This window comes from Rhea pennata, chromosome 3 (assembly GCF_028389875.1).
Source record: "Rhea pennata isolate bPtePen1 chromosome 3, bPtePen1.pri, whole genome shotgun sequence".
Lineage (NCBI taxonomy): Eukaryota > Metazoa > Chordata > Aves > Rheiformes > Rheidae > Rhea > Rhea pennata.
In genome coordinates, this window is record NC_084665.1 from 125,509,982 (window position 1) to 125,529,714 (window position 19,733).

At 41.5% G+C, this 19,733-nt stretch overlaps 1 protein-coding gene across 1 annotated transcript in view; it reads right to left on the reverse strand.

The window, feature by feature from the left end:
- The window catches only part of PKHD1 (PKHD1 ciliary IPT domain containing fibrocystin/polyductin), a 264,433-nt gene that overhangs the window by 29,205 nt on the left and 215,495 nt on the right, over positions 1-19,733 (reverse strand). The window contains exon 59 of the mRNA XM_062573127.1: positions 301-1,315. Within this exon, the coding sequence (XP_062429111.1) occupies positions 301-1,315 (1,015 nt within the window). The remainder of the gene's footprint in view (positions 1-300; positions 1,316-19,733) is intronic.

Sequence of the window (19,733 nt, forward strand, 5' to 3'; positions counted from 1 at the left end):
CTTCTAGATACTTTATTCCTGCTTTAAGGCATCATGGAGAGCTCTGCAGTATACAGTGGAATATGGTGCAGAGATCCATGAGCACCAACAGAACATCATAGATTACATTCAGGACTTCTGCTAAATTCTTGGGCATAGCTATGCCAGGAGATCTTTATAATGCGTTCCCCTGTGGTTAGACATATTTCAGTCAATGCAGAAGTTATTCCCTATCCTAACAAGTAGATCAAATGATTAAATTGCCTCACTCCACTTAAACCAGTGTCAATATCTTTAATGATACTGCAGCAACACACTTACCTGTTATCTCCTCCTAGAGACAAGAAGGCAGGCTGAGTCACCATTAAAGTATCAACTGGTAAGCCCAGGCCTCTCTGAAGGTCTCCTGTTTGATGAGTGTTAATAATAATTCTAGCCAAGCTTTTTAAGGTGTCACTTGTCAAGGAGCGGTAAAATTCATTTCTTGCATGACCTGGTGGATCACCGAGTTCAATGATCAGCACTCTTGATGGAACAGCTCTATCATACAGCTGCAGGGTTTGGACACTTACTGATCTTCTTCTCACTCTTTGTGAGCCAGCCCTGGTATAAGAAGCCGTGCAAAATGTCATGTTAGGGCAATGATATCTCCTCTTGCTAGTGTTGGATGAGATGACTTTTAATATACTTTCACCTCCCAGCGTATGATAGACTATTCTGACTTGGTCATGTCCAACCTGCAAGAAATCAGCTAATCGATATATTATACTTGCCTCACCCTCTTCCCCAATGGTCTCAGGTACACAAAAGGCAATGTGAAGGGAAAGTCCAGTGACTATTTCTACAGGTTCCTCTTCATGAAGGAGAACATAGAGAAGGTTGTCCTCAAAGTTAAAGTAATTGGCTCCTACTCCTTCATTCAGTGAGAAAGAAGATAGTGTTGGAGAGACGTACTTTCCTTGAATGAAAACACGAAGGCTGAGGGGTTCATTGTAGAATATAGCAAGGGGAAGCCTGGTTGAGTTTTGACCACTAAGAAGGTAAAGTCTGAAAGTTAGGGGTGATAGGTCAGGGAAGCAAACCGTAGTGAGTTTGTTGGATGGCAAGACAGAATAAAAAGCAGGAGGATGTTCTGCTGGATAACATTTTGCATCTGAAGACACATCACTGAAGATATCCATAAAGCTTCCAGTCATCGCTACCACTGGAGACAGTCTCTGCTTGACTATACTGGAGTCCAAGTTTTCAAGGACGACAAGCGCATGATCTGTCTGCTTGCAGAAGTAGCCTTGTGCTGAGGGCTTGAAGATGCACTTGGTGTCATCTCTGTAAATTCCTGGAATGACAGAGAGCAATGGGGAGAGGGAAAAAAAAAAAAAAAAGGAATTGTTTCAGGTACCATCTCAACACTTAGTGCTAAAACTTTGTGTATATTTTCTCATTCACTGGTCAAAGTTGTTTCTGTGAATGCTAAAGTTTTATATAGCTTTAATGGAAAACTGGACACTAAGAGATATGAAATGGCTAGAAACCACATCTACCTCAGGAAGCCCTTGAGATGAAAACTGTTGAAAACTGGTAGAGCATGACAGAGAACCAACATAGACTGTTCTTTCTATTCTCTAGACATCCAGTTACGGGCACTGTTGAAAGAGCAAGTGGGGCTAGATGGACCTTTGGTCTGACCCAGCATATTCATCCCTATGTCTGTTTTCTCCTGGTTCTGTCTGTAGAAGGGTCACAGATCAGGTCATGGCTGCAATTCTTTGCAAAGATAACTCTACATAAAGTCCTCTCATCCCGCTCATACAGATTGTGTCTCAAGGAGACAGCCTAGAAAGAATCAGCACATCGTTAATCCACTTTCGTGGTGAGAAACACCTCACTCAGCTTTGGAGCTGGGAGAAAGCTCCAGATTCAGACACCTACAATTAGCATCTATTGTAGAGACTCTGTGCTCTGACTGTCTAAGCTCCCATTACAATCAGTGGAGATCTGGAGTATAATTTATTTGTCCACAGATAGACATCTCGTATCATGTGGGATGCCTTGAGATATTTGAGATATCTGCACACATAACCAGCAGAAGACTATCCCTTCTTGACTGGCAGCTGGAGGCCAGGTGGGACCAAAGCACTTGAAATTACACTAGACACCTATTTTTGGCAACTGACACCCTCCCAAACCCCATTCCCAGCCGTCAATACAGTCATGGCAGCCTAGAAAACAAGACAGTTAGCCTTAAAATAGGTACCTACATTTTGTTGGCTGAATTGCTCTTTAGACTCCCCTAAATGTACTGACTAGAGTTAGGATCCTGTCACCAAAACACAGATGTATAGTGTCATTTCAGCTTCTTAGGGTAGTCACAGTACCTGTAGCTACTGCAGAGGATCTATGGGAATGCAAAAGACACCTTAGGTAACAGAGACAAGACACTCCCAACTATGTCAGAATCTGTAGCAGAATCCTGTCCCAGGTGTCCACCACGGAGCATCCATATGGAGACTAATCAAGAGGAACCTTTTACAGAAGGATCTATATAAAGGACAACTAGTCCATACAGTCACTGGAGTGAGGGCATGATCTCTGTGACCAAATACAGGTCTCTGCTTTAAAATGAGAGAAGTTGTGCCTCAGGCTGTAATGATGAGATCATCACTGATTTTAAAGAAGAATAAAAGTAAATGAGTGCACACAGGGGCACCAAAAATGTAAACATTTCTCCCCAAAGCACCGTAGGGAAAGATGTGTGTTTCTGTTTTTCCTCCCTCCCTTCAAAATAAAATCAAAGAAGGAATTTACTACTGTAGCCAGCAGTAATCCTCCTTTCCTCCCTAAACCTGCTCTTTTCCTGGTTAGTTGTGTGCATGAATGTGTTAGGCAAAGCACGGACAATGTCTGAACTAATTCTGCGTTCCTCATTCAGCAGCTCTGGGGATGTGTACACAGATCAGCAATGTCTAATGTTAAGGATAAAGAGATAACATCCTCGAAGGTCACAAACTTTTGAATGCGCAAAAGGGCATTCGCCTTCACAAGCAAATGCTAGAATTGCGAAACTCCCCGCTAGAAGGAAATAACAGACTCCTGGAAAAGCGATGAATTATGTATTGTCGTAGAGGAATCAGCCTGAGTTCATTTTATAGTTACATCTTTATGCCTGAATCCTGTGGATACTTAACTATGATTTATTTCAAAGGGATTCCTCAAGTGCAGAAAGTCACCTAGGTCTATGAGTGTTTCCCAGAACGAGCACTCATTGCGCACATCACGGAGCAGAGCAATGAAATTACATAAATGTCAAGCTCTGCTCAGGGAGGAGGTCCAAGAGAGAGAGGATCAGTGCAAATGCACCAGTTTTTAAACAGCAGCTTACTATCTTTTTTTTTTCCCCTTGCTTCTTTTACTTTGTTTTGTCTTTCCCTTTTTTGCTTTACCATTACGTGCATTTTGCTCTTAGCATGTGCCAGGCGCAAGGGAGGGGGGAGCAGCGACTTCATGCAGACGCAGAAGCGGAAACGCTGCACTCTCAGATGCTCGTGATGGTCCTCAAGCGCCAGGAACACGCACCCTGCTGACGGCAGCCAGCCCGCAAAGGCTGGCAGATCTCATCGCTTGCTCTGCCGGAAATGCGCAAATCATCCCCTTTCCCCCCAGGTGACGTTGCTCTCATCCACAAAAGGGGCTCGCTGATATTTTGTGATTCCCAGCACTTGACTTTGCTTTGCCAAGCGGGTTTGTCGGTAGGTTTCCTACACACGTGCTCATCTTAGCTTGTCTCCTTCCAAACGGCCTTATCTGCCAGTCACAATTTCTGCAGCCGGCAATTTCGATCACTTTTAAATGAAACCCATGCTGGCTTTAGTAATCATAATGTCATTTACAATTTACCACAAAACACGTTTATTCAGTTAGTAGCACATTGGAGAAAGAGAACTCCATATGAACTCGCCGCTGAAGGCCTAATCTGATTATTTCCTCATGAAAATCCAAGCAGGGGTGCTTGTAAGAGGGGCCTGAGAGAAGAAGGAAAAAAGTGAGGCCTGGTCACAGCTGACTCTCATAATCAATGCGAATAGATAAGTGACACGGCGTGTCAGGGCCAGCAGCTAATCTGCCCTGGGGCTTTCCTCTCCAAAAGGCCAGAGTGGACAGGACTTAATAAATACTGAGTGACCACCGAATATTGAGCTGACGTGTGCTATTTACATCGGTGACGGGCAATAACGGTGATAAATTCCAGAAGCCCTCCTCCTAAATGGGTGAAATTAGATTAAGTGGGTTATATTTGCCCGTGCGTGTGTGCGCACGCACATGCACACGCACGAGACAGAGAAAAAGTGGGGAAAAGAGAAAAAGGAACGTGTGGGTCAGCGAGAGAGTGGGAAGACACAACCGGGTCAAAGACGGAGATGGCCACGCGTGTGGGAGCGTGTGCATGAGCGAGAAAGGCTGCATGTGCCACCGGGGTCCACGTGCACGGGAGGAGAGGAAGAACGTGTGTGCATGCGTGCCACGTGCACGGGTACCCATCAATGCAAGAAAGAGAGAAAAAGTGGAAAGTGTGTGCTTGTGTCCACTCTTTTCAGCTATTTCCCTAGCCTCAGGTAGCAGATTTTGCTTTCTGCAGATTCCCCCATCATCAAGTCAAGTTCATTATCTTCTATATATATAATATTATATTTATTATGTATATATTTTCTATACATATGCGCATACACACACACACACACACACACACATATATATATAAAGATTTAAGCACTCAGGTTGCTTCTAGGGCTCCTGAAAAATATTAACTTTGTGTCAATATTTGTCCTTCCTGTCGTGAAATGAGGATTTTCCACCTCATTTCACATTTGAAAAGAAAAATGCGCCGAGGGGGTCCTCTTTGCTCTAGGAAAAGAAAAAAAAAAAAAAAAAAAAAAAAAAAAGCAACCCAACAACAACAGCAACATCTCATATCCTTTATTTAGAAAAATGGAGCAGGAGGGAAGGAGGGAAGACTATTTTTAAAATAGATGTTTTGACTTAAAGGCACACAGAGTCTCTTGCAAGTCTCCTGCTTTTTTTTCCCCTAGTTCCCCAGCGCCAAATAAATAAAATAAAATAAAACAAATTCTATATTTAAAATTGAATGAAATACATTAACATTAATGATTTTCCCCGTCAGGTTAACACCACCATTTCCTTCAATAATTTTTACCCATTTCATGATAGATTTCACAATTCATGGAATGAGGAAAAGTATAGTCAGTTTTTGACAAAAACAAAAGGCCACGTCAGTTTTTTATCAAAATAAAATAAATCTCCCACAATTTTCTTTCCATTTCACTGGATTTGCCCGTCAGTTATTTCTAATTTAACTACAATTGTAGTTACAAAAATATAAAAGCAAGTAGGGGAGGAAGGGGAAAGGGAGAGATAAATGGGACACTATTTAGAAACTGCGATTCATTGGCCCTGGGCTGGCCAGCACATATCTATGCTGAGAGGGAAATATTCATCAGAATTAACTGTTCCTTTTGACCTGCTGACATTCAAATGTGAAATAAAAAAGGCCCAGCAATGGGACCTTAGAAATCTAGCGTGCCGTGAAGGTAAATTATTCTGAGGTCAGTCACTTTTGCTATGCAAAAGATTTTTCTACGTTTCTTGAGCTCAAACGTTCCCTGTAAATAACGTGGGCCCCAGTGCTTCCACCCGATCCCTGGGACCGGGTCCCCATGCCCACACACTTGTCCTCTGAAAGCGACGGCTCTGCAGACTCTGATCGTGTAAATCTTTATATATGTTAGTAAAAACAAGGCTGTCAGCTTCAGCAGATGCCAAGGCAAGGCATCCTGGGCTGTTTTTAGAAATTCCACTGATTATAAGTACAATTTATCATGCAATTAGGTTCACTGGTGTTTTTTGGGGGGGTAAATATGCAAACACGCAATGACAAGTACTTTAGGAATGTATGGAAGCACAAGTGATTACATGTATATTTGTATAAGTTTGTGTACATGAGATATATGCACAAAGAAATAGATATACACTAGAAACCATGTGACTAAAAATAGAGTGACTGCTTTAGGCTGTTAATTCTTTCTTTTAAAGAAAATGATTTTCTAAGGAAACGAGTCTCATAAGATCACATTGTGTGTGCTCTCTGGTTTATCACTCCTCCATAAAAACTTTTGAATCCCCTGGCCAATTCCAGCCACGTTTGTGGACTCAAAGATAGTACGTTCTTACAAGTTCTGTAAAAGTCCTTGCACAAGTAGAGAAGAGAGAGCTATTAGTGCTCCCACTGACGGAAAGCTTGCAGTGCAAGCTCACCATTTTTAGACATCATTGTATCTATGCTGGCCCTACCATTTCATATACAAATCCATAGAAAACCAGATATCCTAAATTAAATATTTATTCTTGTATTCATTGTTGGCATACATTGATCTGATCACACTTGTGAAATCAAGTATCGCTTGCATCTTTAATATGGTTGTGTACCTATTGCACTAGCATCAATCCTTCAGAACTTCTCCATGCTGAAAAGGTAGGTCATATATGTAACAGGTAACAGTATACCTTTCCATGTTATGAACAAAAACTTGCAAACTTTTCCAGCTGTCTGAGGTAGAGTAATAACTCATTCCCAACCTTAAAGAATAAGTATACAAGTAAAGTTTTAACAGGTAAGACTAGAAGTCCATCTAGGCAGGGACACTCTCTGACAGTGGCCAAAAAGAGGCGCTTAGAAAGAATATGGGAACAGAGCAGGCATGTAATGATGTTTCTTAAAATGCTCCCCAAAATTCCAGTGATTTGCAGCTCAGGAGCTACCTGTGTCCAAGGACCGTCTTTGTTCTTTGTAGGCATCTTTGTATTCAAGAGCACATACCAACCCAGGCAGACCCTGCCTCACACAGCTGCAAAAAGTTGGGGGGAATAACCTAACCAGAGGAATACATCCTGAGCCCTCTTGGATGAGACAGGTCTGTAAATCTGAAGTGCCCTTTAGTGAGATTGCCCAGCCCAGGCCTTGTGTCATGGTTGAATTAAGAAGGTGTTACGGTGCTGCAGCGTTTCTCAAATGCCATGCTGTCGCTACAAGGCAACCCTGCCAGGAAGCACCTTGGCAGATCGGACTGAAACTAAACAGCTAAAGCACTGACTGCACCGAAACTAATAAAATAACCTCTGCCAAGGCCAGGTCTTTGTTCCTGAGGCCAGCCGGCGTGGCATGACACATCCATACCGTTGGTGGTGGTTACCATACAGATGGTGGTTACCTCCAAATTGCCTTTTTGGGCTGGTTTACAGCTTTTGCTAATTCATGGAAGGCACCCAGGAATTGTGTGGGAGACTACTGGGTCACCCAGGACAAAAATGGGCTTGGAGTGGGTTCTGCTGATGGAGCAGGAGTAACTGTAAAGCCCCACTGTCCATACCCTGGCACTATTTAATTCACAAGGCATGGACATTGAGCCCATTTCTACAATTTTCCACACCAGTCCAGAGTAGCTTGACCATTAGCTCATTAAATTGCAACAAAAAGTTATAATAAGAAAGATTTTTTTTCCTCGTTGCCATTATCAATGAGGGAATTTGCAGAAGTCATTTCAGCCATCCTGGCAACATAATTCTTATTTAGGGAATAAATCCACCATGAGGAGAAAAGAGACATTACTTGACATTATTTTGTGCTTGGAGTGAGAAAGGATTAAACAGCAGAATTACTCTATGATTTTGTACATTTTCAGAGAGTCCCAGAAAGTGCTGTAAATTAAGCCTTAAACTGTAACCCTGAACTACAGATGCACAGATGTTGCAGGAGTCATTACTTTAAAACCTACTGTAATGCAATCAATCATGTGTATGGGACCAGAGTGCAGGGGACAGAGCAGGCCAGGGCGAACTCTCACAGGATAGCATGGAAGAGATTAATTTAGTCTCCACGACCTTCTTGAGGGCTTGGAGGATCGACCAGCACACAGCCAAAGGATGGTGACAGGAACTTTTGTAGAGCTTCTAGTAAAATTGAACCCAGGCTCTGACTAGGGCTTTTAGATGATCTCGTGAAGCAAATAATAAAATATAAACAAACAATTCCCACAACCCTCTTGAAATCACTGTCCATCATCCAGAAGAGCTGGTAGCTGGGGAAGGGATAAGGTAGCAGGGGAGTGTAATTCTGTCTCCTAGGAAAGATGATTAAAAGACAAAAACTACACGTAGAACCACCTTTGTGTCTAAATTATTACACCTTTGAAAAATCACGCTCTTCTGCAGGTAACGATTTGTCTCTCTTGTTGCTACCAAAGCTTTTCCCATTATGTTTCCCCCCCCAAGATATTCCTGGTTTCCTTTAGCTGTATTCAAAGCCCAGAAGGCATTTTCTCTCCTCCTGACCAGCACCTCCGTTGACTGAAGCTTTACACAAACTGATACCCACGGCTTAACCTAAAGGCAGGAGGCAGCAAGCGGCATTCTTCACCGACGCAACTGCAGTCACGGGCTCCCTCGCCAAGGGATGACAAAACTGCCACCTCCCTCCAAAAGCGGAGCGGTAATTTTGTCGAGTGCCAGACCTAGAAATGAACGGGGCCGTGCCATGCGCGGCTCCGAGCTGTGGATATAATGAGTTTTGAATGGGAAGTCCCGGACACAATAAATCTGTGCCATATGTGACCATTTCCTGTGTCAGTTCCTTTCTCATAACCAGCGGAGGCTTCCCCCTCCTCCTCGCTTTCCCTTTCATGACCCCACACCAGGGCTCTGAAATCTTTCAGGGCTGCTTATAGGCCCCAGGCCGTTCCACAGCAGTTGCATAAATAAATGAGTTTGACAGCAAACATCACAACGGTTAGCAGCAATGTGTGCTCCACACAAGTGCCTGTACTACTCGCTGGAGAAATGGGAGAGGAAAGAGCTTGTTTCGTTACCGTGAACAAAAGTATGTTCTCTGACAAGTGGTGAAAGAATTAGTCAAATAAACTTGAACTCTATTAGGACTATTACTGCCAGGTTTTGTTATGGGCTGGAAAGTTCTCAGCTTCTCATTCCCTGCTTGGCTCTCTGTTACTGCAAAGACAAATCATCATTTTCTTCTGCAAAAATAAAGTCAGGGAATAAAATGACTTTCTCAAAATAAAATTGGTGTGGAACTCTGTTTTACTATTATTATTATCATTTCTTCCTAATGAGAACAGTTCTTTTGTCCTGGGAACTGACTCACAGAGAGACTGAATGATTTTCCATTAGAATCAGTCAGAAGAAAAACATCAAATACCTGCAGACTTTGGAAATATTCAGGTTAGAATTAAGCTTAAAAATGCCATTTATTTGTGCAAGATGTAGGGGAAGCAGACAGAACAGGGCCCTGCATTTGTTCTGAAATAATTTCCTCTATCTTTTGTTCATTCACATTTTGTTTGTTATCAAGCATTTTGACTAAAGTATCAAAATTTTACTACTTTTTCATCTTTGTCTAAGTGATAATGTTTCTGAATAGTGTCATTTTTTTTGCAAAATTATTTTATTGAACCCCCCCTTTTTTTCCCCCAGACATGCTTTTTCAACAAAAAATATTTCATATATCCCAAATTCAGCCCAGAATTACAATTTGCTTATGGATTCAGATATGTTGACTTATTATTACTTCTTAGGCACATCATTTTCAAAAGACACTGGCAATTCTGAATGCTTTCGGCTTTGTACATCAAACTTCAGAGTGTTAGGAGAGACCTGGTTTTCAGGGGAACAAGGTACTAAACACCTATGTATTAAAAACTATTTTTTTATGGAATATAAGAAATGGAAAAGAAAATTGATAGATTTGAAATCTCTAGGTATTCTTTAAGAACTGGGGTGATTTGCGTGTGGCACTATTTGGAGATCCAATCACTGAGCAGTAGCTACGATGGTTCCTCATGTGTACACTGGAAATCTTCCCACTGGAACAAATGTCACCTTCATTAGCAGGCCTCTTGGCATATCTCAGTCCAACACCAGCCGTCAGTGAACACGATGAAAGAGCATAAACTGCGCTGCTACTGTGGTGTGTTCAACCCTTCCTTCACCTCCTCCAGACCACAGAAGCACAGAATGGTTGAGGTTGGAAGGGACCTCTGAAGATCATTTTATCCAACCCCCTGCTCAAGCAGGGTCACCTAGAGCATGTTAGACAGGATTACACCCAGGCGGGTTTTGAATGTCTCCAGAGATGGAGACTCCACAGGCCTGAGGGATTACACAAAAGTTGACTTTCTCTTCACTTTTTCCCTATGTACTGCCTTAATTTCATTTTCAACTCTGTTAAGCTTGAACAAGGTAGGTAAACCTTATTTTTTGCAGACTGAATTTGTCTCAGAAAACTGTTCGATTAATCAACAGTGGCAATGCAATTGCAAATTCTGTTGCAAAGTTGCTACGTAATTTCATGTAGATCCCTCTTTCCGTACCACAGTTACTTGGCAAGGCAGTAAGACAGTGGTATTTCTTCTCTCATCCATTCCTTGTCCCTCCAGATAACTCCTTGTCAGAGAGCTGAAACAAGATCAAATTTGACACCTGACCCTTAGGAGAACCTCACCACCACCGGTAAATTACCACATGACAAACCGAAACATCTAAAAATCTCAGAAGAGGACCAAATTCATACCACCTAATCTAAGGATTGAACTAACTTGCCTAATTTAGGAAATCAGTCGTCCTAAACCTCAGGGGGGGTAATTCAGTTTGCCAGCATCTGAACGCCTGTCTTCTTTCATTGCATGCCAAGGAAATTCAGAGCAACATTAAAAAAATTGTGTGTGATGTCTCTAGGTCCTGGCCCCTGAAAATCACAAGCCTGAAGATTGTTACTGCATTAGATATTTAGTTGTATGATTTCATTGACTATTCCAGTTTCTAGTTGCCTTTTTTCATGTGTGATAAGCTTTCAAGCAATTATAGGTAACTATAAAGACTCACTATACAAAGAGATTCTCTAGGGCTGTGCTTCCTTTTCCAAGGCTTTATGAATTACCCCAATTCTCTCTTGACCTACTCAGAAGTTCAGATAGTCCTTACAAGACATCTTTTGGATGCATGAGTGAGACTCCAAAAGACAGGAAAATGGAAGATCATATTGAATAAGGTTTATAGACATCTGTCCTGGTTTTAGTAATAATGAATATATTAATTTCTTACTTGATAATGGCATAAAGAACATGCTTATGCAACCTCTAGAGGACTAGCTGGGAGGAAGCTCAAGTTTGGGGGCCAGAATTTTGAATTCAAAATGGACTCAGTAGATTGACTTCAAACAAGGTCAGAAAACACTTAATAAGGCCAAAGAAAAAAATGTGTACTTAATTAGGGACAATCAGATGCAGACAGAAAAATGGTAGGCCAGGAGAAATTCTCGAGGAAAATGATTACAAACTGAGCATAAACCTACACTGCTATGACACTGGAATGGGAGTAGGGGAGAGGAGGAAGTTATATACACATATACAAAGAGAAATACCTCTAAACCATCTATTCTCCTCAGCACAGGCAAGGTCCCAGCTGAAGTATTATGTCCAGTCTGAAGCTTTGCATTTCAAGAACAGTAAGGACCCTCTATACAGAGTCAAAATAGGTTTAAAAACACAAGCAACAGGAAAAGTTGCAAACATTTGAATTAGTGTGGTAAGTTGTATAGCTAATTTGTAGATGTGTAGATCAAGAGGACTAGTCTACAGCTTCAGAAAAATGTTTTGGAAGGAAGGTAGGTTGGTTTCCATGTCCAATGTGGATAGAACAGCAGCAGCAAAAACAACGAAAAAAGATTAATATTTTAATCAGCAAAATTTAGGACAGAAATTAGAAACACAGTTTTCTAGTGAAGAGAAAAAAATATTGATGTCTTGACATTAACTGATTGGGACAAGATGGAACAACCATGATTGGAGAGGTGGTCTTTTCTAACAGATCATATTTGTTTTTCTCAGGTGCAATGTCAGTATTTAATCTGCTTTGGAGCAAGTGGATAGGTGAGATGATTTCTTGTAGTTTCTCCCAGTCCTGCCACTATTTCTAATATTCCCCAGCTGTCTTGTTTCACAGCCTTTTTTTTTCCCTCTGTGCCCCACCCTGGGAAGTCATACAAAACATTACAATTTTATTTGTCCCTGCCTTGGCTGAAGGCCCAGTCCTACAGCCTTGCTCAGGACAGAAAAGTTCACAAGCACAAGAGTCTCAGTGACATTATTAGGATAATTTTCAGCAATATGTGCTACAGAGTTGAATGTTAAAGCAAAAGGATTTCCTTACAGATATAGATAGCTATTTTATGCTATGACATATTTATGACAATGAACAGTAATGGAAGGCAAGTATTTTAAGCCTTAAAAATGGAAAAGAATCTGAAAGCATAATGCAGAATCCAAACACCTATGAAAACGTAGAAAAGAGCTAAAATTTGAGATACAATGGCTAGAGTCATTATCTGAGAACACAGAATGGGATTAATTTTAGCTGCCTAAATGTTAAGCACCTAGTCTAAGCTAATAGTCTGGTCTAAGCTGCTCACCTAGACTATAATCATTAGGGAGAAAGAAAGAGAGAGAGACTTTTATAGGATCATTCATTCCCCCCTTCCCTTGGATAGATTGAATCACTTCTAGAGATACCTGTCTCTACTGGCTGTATGGAAAACCTAGAAAACTAGATTGGTCTGAAAGCCTGTATTTTGGACAGCTAAAGTTAGGTACAATGAGTCCAACTCCTAGCAATGTTGCTAAAGAGCAAGGCTTGCAGAATAGCAAAAGTAATAGGTGTTGGTAATCACTGAGGGTACTTCAAAATACGTGGGAAAGCTTGTCCAGTACACTTTGTTAATGTAACAGTATTCTCCAATTACGAACAAGGGAAAAGACAGGGAGAAAGAGATGAAGACATCACCACACTAATCTGGAAAATAATAAAGAAAATCCTTCTGTGCCTGACAGATAGACAGATGCAGTTAAGCAGGCTGCAAGCAAATTTTGAGAAAGACTGTGAAAAAGATCAAACTCTGTATTTGACTTTTGTTGCTGTAATGGTTAAGCCCGAAATACCGAATCCAGATGTTCCCACCTCTCAACAGCCCCCATCAGCCTGATGCACAGTTGTCTCTCCACTCCAACTCCCGAAAATGTGAGCAGTAGAGCTCACACAGGCGAAGGAGGCAGCACTAAACAAAATACCTTGGAAAGCACAGTCATAGATAATTTATTGCAAAAGAACTATCTGAGCAAACATGAGAGCCCATAAAACTAACTACTAACGTCTGCAGTCAGCGTGGGTGCCAGGCTGGAAGGTTTGAACATCAGTTTCAGAAAAAAAAAAAAAAAAAAAAAGTCTGTAGCACAGTCCAAAAATGCAATGACTACACTGAATCCTGGGGGGGGGGGAGGGAAGGTCAGAAAGGATCTCCGGAGGTCATCTAGTTCAACCTACTGCTCAAAGCAAGGCTAGCTACAAACTTAGACTAGGGTGCAACTGACTTTATAAAAAATGATAGTATAACTACATTTTAGGCCCTTATATGTTTACAAGGACACAAGGCCTAATTTAGCATAGATCCACCATAGAAGCCACCAGGGTTTAAAAAAAAAATGATTTAAACCAGGTCTGTGATTCAAGTAGTATTTTCATACCTGTCTTCACCCATAGGCAAGATGGTCTGAAGTAGCTCTGAGCTTTTGCACCTGTGTGCTTGTTTTGGGTAATCCGAAGCTTCTTCCTTGACTCACAAAAGCCCTGTGCACACTTCCATGAGAGAAGGAGTAGGCCCAAAGCTGGAGCATCTCTTGTACTTTGCCATAACTAAAGTACGATATACAGATGAAAGATGAATAACTCAGATGCACATTTATCCTGGCTGTGTGGTCTGGTGTCCACGTAAGGACGAAAAGAATAACTACACTGGCACACCAGAGCAAACACCCATGCAGCCCTGACTGTCCTGCTCTGGCTGGTAGGCTTCATTCCCTTTGTATTTTATTCCAGACTTGCCAGGGAGCCATTTGAAATTTCACATAGCTCTCAGAGTTATTTTGGCCAGGGAGTATATTTAAAACTCATTGTGCCTAATGTTGTCTTTCCACAATTGAGAAGTAATGAGGAAAGACGTGAAAATAAATAGACAAGTGAGAAGTAAAATGAAATATGAAGTGGCTAGAAAGGAGTCTGCTCTCTAATGTATTTTTTCAGCTTATTATTGTAAAAGCCCAGAGCAAAAGAATAGCTTTGAAGAGTCTTTTGTTAATAGTGGCAAGGTTGTCTTTTCTTTTTTTTTTTTTTTTTTTTTTTTTTTCCTCTCCTTCTTCTTAACTTTTTATTTATTAACCATGCTGCGCACTTCCATAAATGATGGCTGGGTTCAGGTTACAAGGACTTGTTTAGTCTGAAAACATCCCAGCCTGCAATGAGAAGCAGAAAAAAGAAGTAACAGTCCACTGTCTGGTGCTTGAAGGCCCAAAGACCAAAGCCCATTTGTCCTCTGCTTTTCCCTGGGATTTCCGGTGGTGGAACTTGCAAAGGTTTGAATATCTCTATTTGGACAGTTAAAATGCATCCTCAGCAGGCCACTTACTCAGGTGGTCTATTTGATGACAACTTAATATGCAGGCCAATATTACACGGCCGAGGTTTTGACCCTTTGTGAGACTAAAAATTATGCAACTACATTCCTACGTGGGGCAATGGTTTCATCCTGCAAATTACTGTAAAAATAACAGTTGTGGAGGGTGCTTAGCTTACACTTACGCCCTAAAACAGGGCAGTCATTAACCTTTTTGAGACTCTTTTTGTTGGGATAAAACTATGTACTGTTTTATCATTGCTCTGAACATGTGGTTAATCATATAAACGATCAATTGCCATGCAATTTCTCTCAAAGCTGCTGTGTGGGAATACATTGGTTGTGCATAGGAAAACAGACAGGTGCACTAGTGCTGTAGTGCAGGTGAAAAAAAGAGCACCAAACAGAGTTGTTAGATAGACAAGCAGATCAATATAGGATTCCCCCAAACTGCTTTGCTCAGACATTCTGCTTGGATCTATGGGATGTTCTTCATGTATAAGAGTCTATTTCATCCATCTTTTTACAAAGAGAATTGCCAGGATGGTCAATTTTGAGTCCACTTTCATGACATAACAGCAGCATTGCCAGACAGACTGGTAAGATAAGGAAAGGGATGATTTTTACTTATTTATTCCATGGAATACACAGTATTGGAAAAGCCTTAATTTTCTAAGTTTATCTGGCATGCTCTCTGCAGGAACCTGGATAGGTCCTTCTGCTGGCTTGGGATACCAGAAAGCATCTCTGTGCTTATAGGGTGCCATACTGCAAAAACTTACAAAAAATTGTTGTCTGGCAAGGTTTGCTCAGTTTGCACATGTGGGGTAAGACGAATAGGCATGAGGCTAAAGCATTATAGGTCTAGTTCATATTCCAGTAGTGTATAAAGGCTCTTTTCAGACCCAGTGTACACCACTGCTAGGACTAATGGAGGTGGGCAGCAGAAAATGGTCTTGGTCAACCTCTTTCAAAATTGCGCTGTCCTTCAAAACTTCCAAGACATCTGGACTTCTCTCCATGAAAGCCACAGGAACTCCATTTATGCATAATTTCAAAAATCTTTCAGCAGAGATTCTACTTTCCAACCCAACCGGGAGGTTCATTACATTAAGCACATGTTGTCATACGCCACCAATGAATTCATATTTTATCATATATTATGTTTTTCTGTATTCCAAGAAATGCTAACTCTGGCAACATTGTAGTCTATCAGCTGAATACCCAACCAGACAGATGAGCTGTGGAAAGGATCCAGGCGCTTCCAAGGGACTCTGAGGATAGGAAGAACATGAGGGAATTTTGCCCTTTTTATTTATTTATTTATTGTTCTCTGTGGCTCTCATGGAACAAGTGCTCAGATACAGAAGCCTCAGAAATAGAAATCTGAATTTAATAAAGCTGTCTAGCGGGGGGAGGGAGATGGAGGAAAAAAAGATCACAGAGATAAGAAAGGCAGAGATAGGAAGAGAAAAAAGGAAGAAAATTAGAGCTGATTGGTGATTACTGTGTCCTTCCAGACTGAAGTGGCCAGAAGTGAAATATTTGTTTGAGAGGTGGGACACCAGTTCCTTATGGAAAGAATAACAAAGGAAAAAAAGCCTTTATGATTAGGAGATACACTCTCATGCAAAACACGTGCCACTTTAATAGAGGCAGGAGAAAGGCAAGGAAAGACAAGAGAAAAAGCAATGCAAGGCAAGGCTAGAAAAGGCTACCAGTTTTAATTGCAATTTTTATTGCAATTAAACTGGAGCAATACTTCAAAAATTCAGCACAGCTAAACCTACAGTCTGCAAGCAGAATTAGGCCTCTGCTTATAAAAATAACCTCTTTCGATTTAACAATCAGTTCCACAGATTAATAAAATGCTTCACCATTTTTGCATGGAGAATAAAAACTGACTGAGGGGCAATACGGAGGTGGAGGATCATCTCTTCCCTGCTAACATCAACAACCCTGTCTGCCAAGGTACTAGACTGACTTCTTACAGAGAGCAAATGCACTACCAAAGATCTCACCTACATTTTCTTTCTTTTTTTTTTTCTTTTTTCCGTAACTTTCTATTTGTTAGAAAATCCAAAAAGACACCAGAGGGAAAATGCAGATCCATTTTTAATGCAAACATTTCATTTTCAGAACATGGTGGGCACTTCAATGCCGGCTGCTAGAACTGCAAGGGGGAATTTATCTAATCAGTCCTCTGCGGCCCTGCTTCATTGACATAATGTGGTCCTGCCGATTAAAGCATTGGAATTGAAGCTCTGAATTTTTCTTCTATTTCGTACTAAAATTATTGACATGCTTTGTACAATGTGTAATTGCCATTATTGTATATGTGCCTAGAGCGTGTGCAGAGCTGAAGCTGAAATAAATAAGCAAACAAAAATCATGAGATAGAAAGTCTCTGTTGGTATGGTAGGGGGTGGTACCATGGCATCAGTAGCTGAAAATAGGATTTGATACTGCTGTGACTGGTTTTGATAGAGTGAGATTCGATAAGACTTGAAGAAAGGCTGTTAAGATCATCTAGTCTGACTCTCCCCCCTTTAAATAGCAGGCATCCTCATCAAACACCTAGATGTGCAATACCTTTTTCAGCATCCTGGGCCTGAGCCCCACCATCCAGACACTTCACCTGAGGATCCTGCCCAGTATAATATATTCTCGTTTGCTTCCCCCCTCTCCCCCTCACACACACAGAGCAGATTTGTTCTTTACGTTTAATTTATGCAAGCGAGGCACGGAATACATTTCAGTAACTCCAATTAGATACGCACTAATTTCTTCTCTGTGAAATAGCAGTAAGTAATTAATCAGAATTTTGATCACAACTCAGTTGGCAATTCTAATTGCACTTGCCATTTCCACAGCAAATATGGAATCATTATCTTTTTGCCTAGTCCTCTCTTCCTAATCATCCAGGGTGCTAGAAGCAAAACATTTCCAAGAACTCGATATTGTCTCTACCAATGAGCAGCCATAATACCTTCGGACTGAGGGTTAGTGGGTTCAGTTCACGGCTGTGCTTTATTTCAAGCTTCATCATAATTTTTAAGTGAATAGCTAGTGGCAGGCTGGCTGCTTGCCTGAGGGAGGAGGGATTCTGCCTCATAAAATTATGAGAAAGGATGAAAGCCAGCAGTGCCTTCCATTAAAAACCTTCTGAGAAAGCACTTGAGACACCTGACCTTTGCACAAGTGTCCAGCGTGCATCGAAGGGGTGTATGGACATTGATCAGCTTTGTGTTATCAGAGCACACAGCACATCTCTGAGGCACCACAACCACTCGTCACCTCCAGACGGTAGCGGCCACCTTGACAGCACTGAGCGGGATGCTCCGAGGAGATCAGTACCCTGTGTTTAACTGCAATACTGTTGACATGATCATTTAGTCATCATTTTGCTGATCTGTGCAAATCCGCAGCATTGGACTGGAGCAAGAATGGTAAAAGTCTGCTGAAAAGTGTTATGACCAAGGCGGGGTGTGTGGAGACAGGCCTCCCCTTTGCTGCTCTCTGGAAAAGCATTCCCCATCTCAGACAGTTTAGAGATGAAACGGAGCAGGAAGAGAAAGCGAGTTTTACCGTTCAGGAACCGAATCTTACAGAGAAATGAGGGCATGCCAACATCAACAGCTCAAACGTTCTTCAGGGCTGTGTCCTCCTGCCTAGTCTAGGAGCAGGATGTGGCTCTTCACAGGCTCAGGGAGGATGCTCTAAGACCAAGCTATAGCAAGTGACATGGGAAACACCAGCAACGAGGCACTGCCTGTGCAGTCTGCTGCTCAGCGAAATCTGCCTAAGCTACTTTATGAAGATAACGGTGGAAACATCTGGTGCAAAAGACCAGGCCTTCAAACCCAGCCTCAAGCTTTATCTTCACTCACTGCTGAGAAGAAGGGCCTCCTAGGACCTGACAGCTATAGTCTGTCTTAAAAATCAGATTCTTCATATAACTCAAGCCCAGAGGCTAAATATTTTCCCAAGTAATCCCAAACCAAACAGAGTAAATTTAGGAATAAACACTAAAGCCGAGATACTAATTCTACCCACTTCAGGGATACCCACTCTAGTGAGAAGAGTTTACTTTACTCAGGTGGTCTGTCTGCTGAGAATACACCTTGTGAACGGCAGCAGTTTTGCTTATTCTGGTTCTGCCCTTTCATATAATTTGAAAAGAAAGCATCAGCTGTTATTTTGAGGACTGCCTTAGCATCTCCTATACTCCTCAAGTCTGTCTTTTGTCTGCACTGATCACCTGATGTAGTTGTAAGAAGAATGGAAAAACAAGACTCAGCCCTTTCCTCTGCTTCCTCAGTTCTTTTTGTTAATATTCTTGCTTTTGTTCTGTAGCCAGGAGATGAATAGGAAGGATTTGAAGGAAACTGCAGCCTCTCAGAGTCCTCTTCCCTCAAGACACCATAGGGAGGGAGCACCACTCTCAGTCTTAGTGACACCAAAAGGGATTAAATGGGGACAGAAAATTGCAGAACATAGCTATGAGCATTGCAGCCAGGAATAGCTGAAGTCAGACTTGGACGAGTTCATCCTGGAGTACATAACAAAATTCTACTGTTTATCCTTACTACAGCATGTTCTTGAATGTTTGAATTTTTGCTGGGTTGTGTTTTCTTCCATTCACAGAGGACAGAATAATAGGAACAGAATAAAAGTCTGAATTGCCATGGAGATATTTTTTCATCTGGAGTTGTGGGCAAGGATGGCATGTTAGACATGCCGTCCTTGTTGAAAGCACACAGAAGCCATGGGATTAACCACATATTTTCCAAGTTCAGCCCTCCCTTCTGAGACACAGAAGTTTTCTATCAGCAAGTGGGCATTTGGAAAGAGGTGCCCTGAGGCTATAGCTCCACTTATGAACTCAGCTGTGCCATCCCTTAGGCCTCAGAATTGGTATTCAAGCACACATATATTACAGTGCTAGTGGCTGGCATGGATTTCCATCTAGGTCAACTAACTGACCCAAACAGCACCCAGACACTGTCTGAGTGTTAGTGTGGTCAGGGACAATTCCTGTTTAGATGTATCAAACTGTTCTGGAGTTCTGGAGGCTTTGGGGCTACAGAATGGGCTTTGGTGCTATTTTTTTTTTTTTTTTTTTTTTTTTTTTTTGGTGCAAAGGTAGATGGAAGATACATGATCTTTTTTG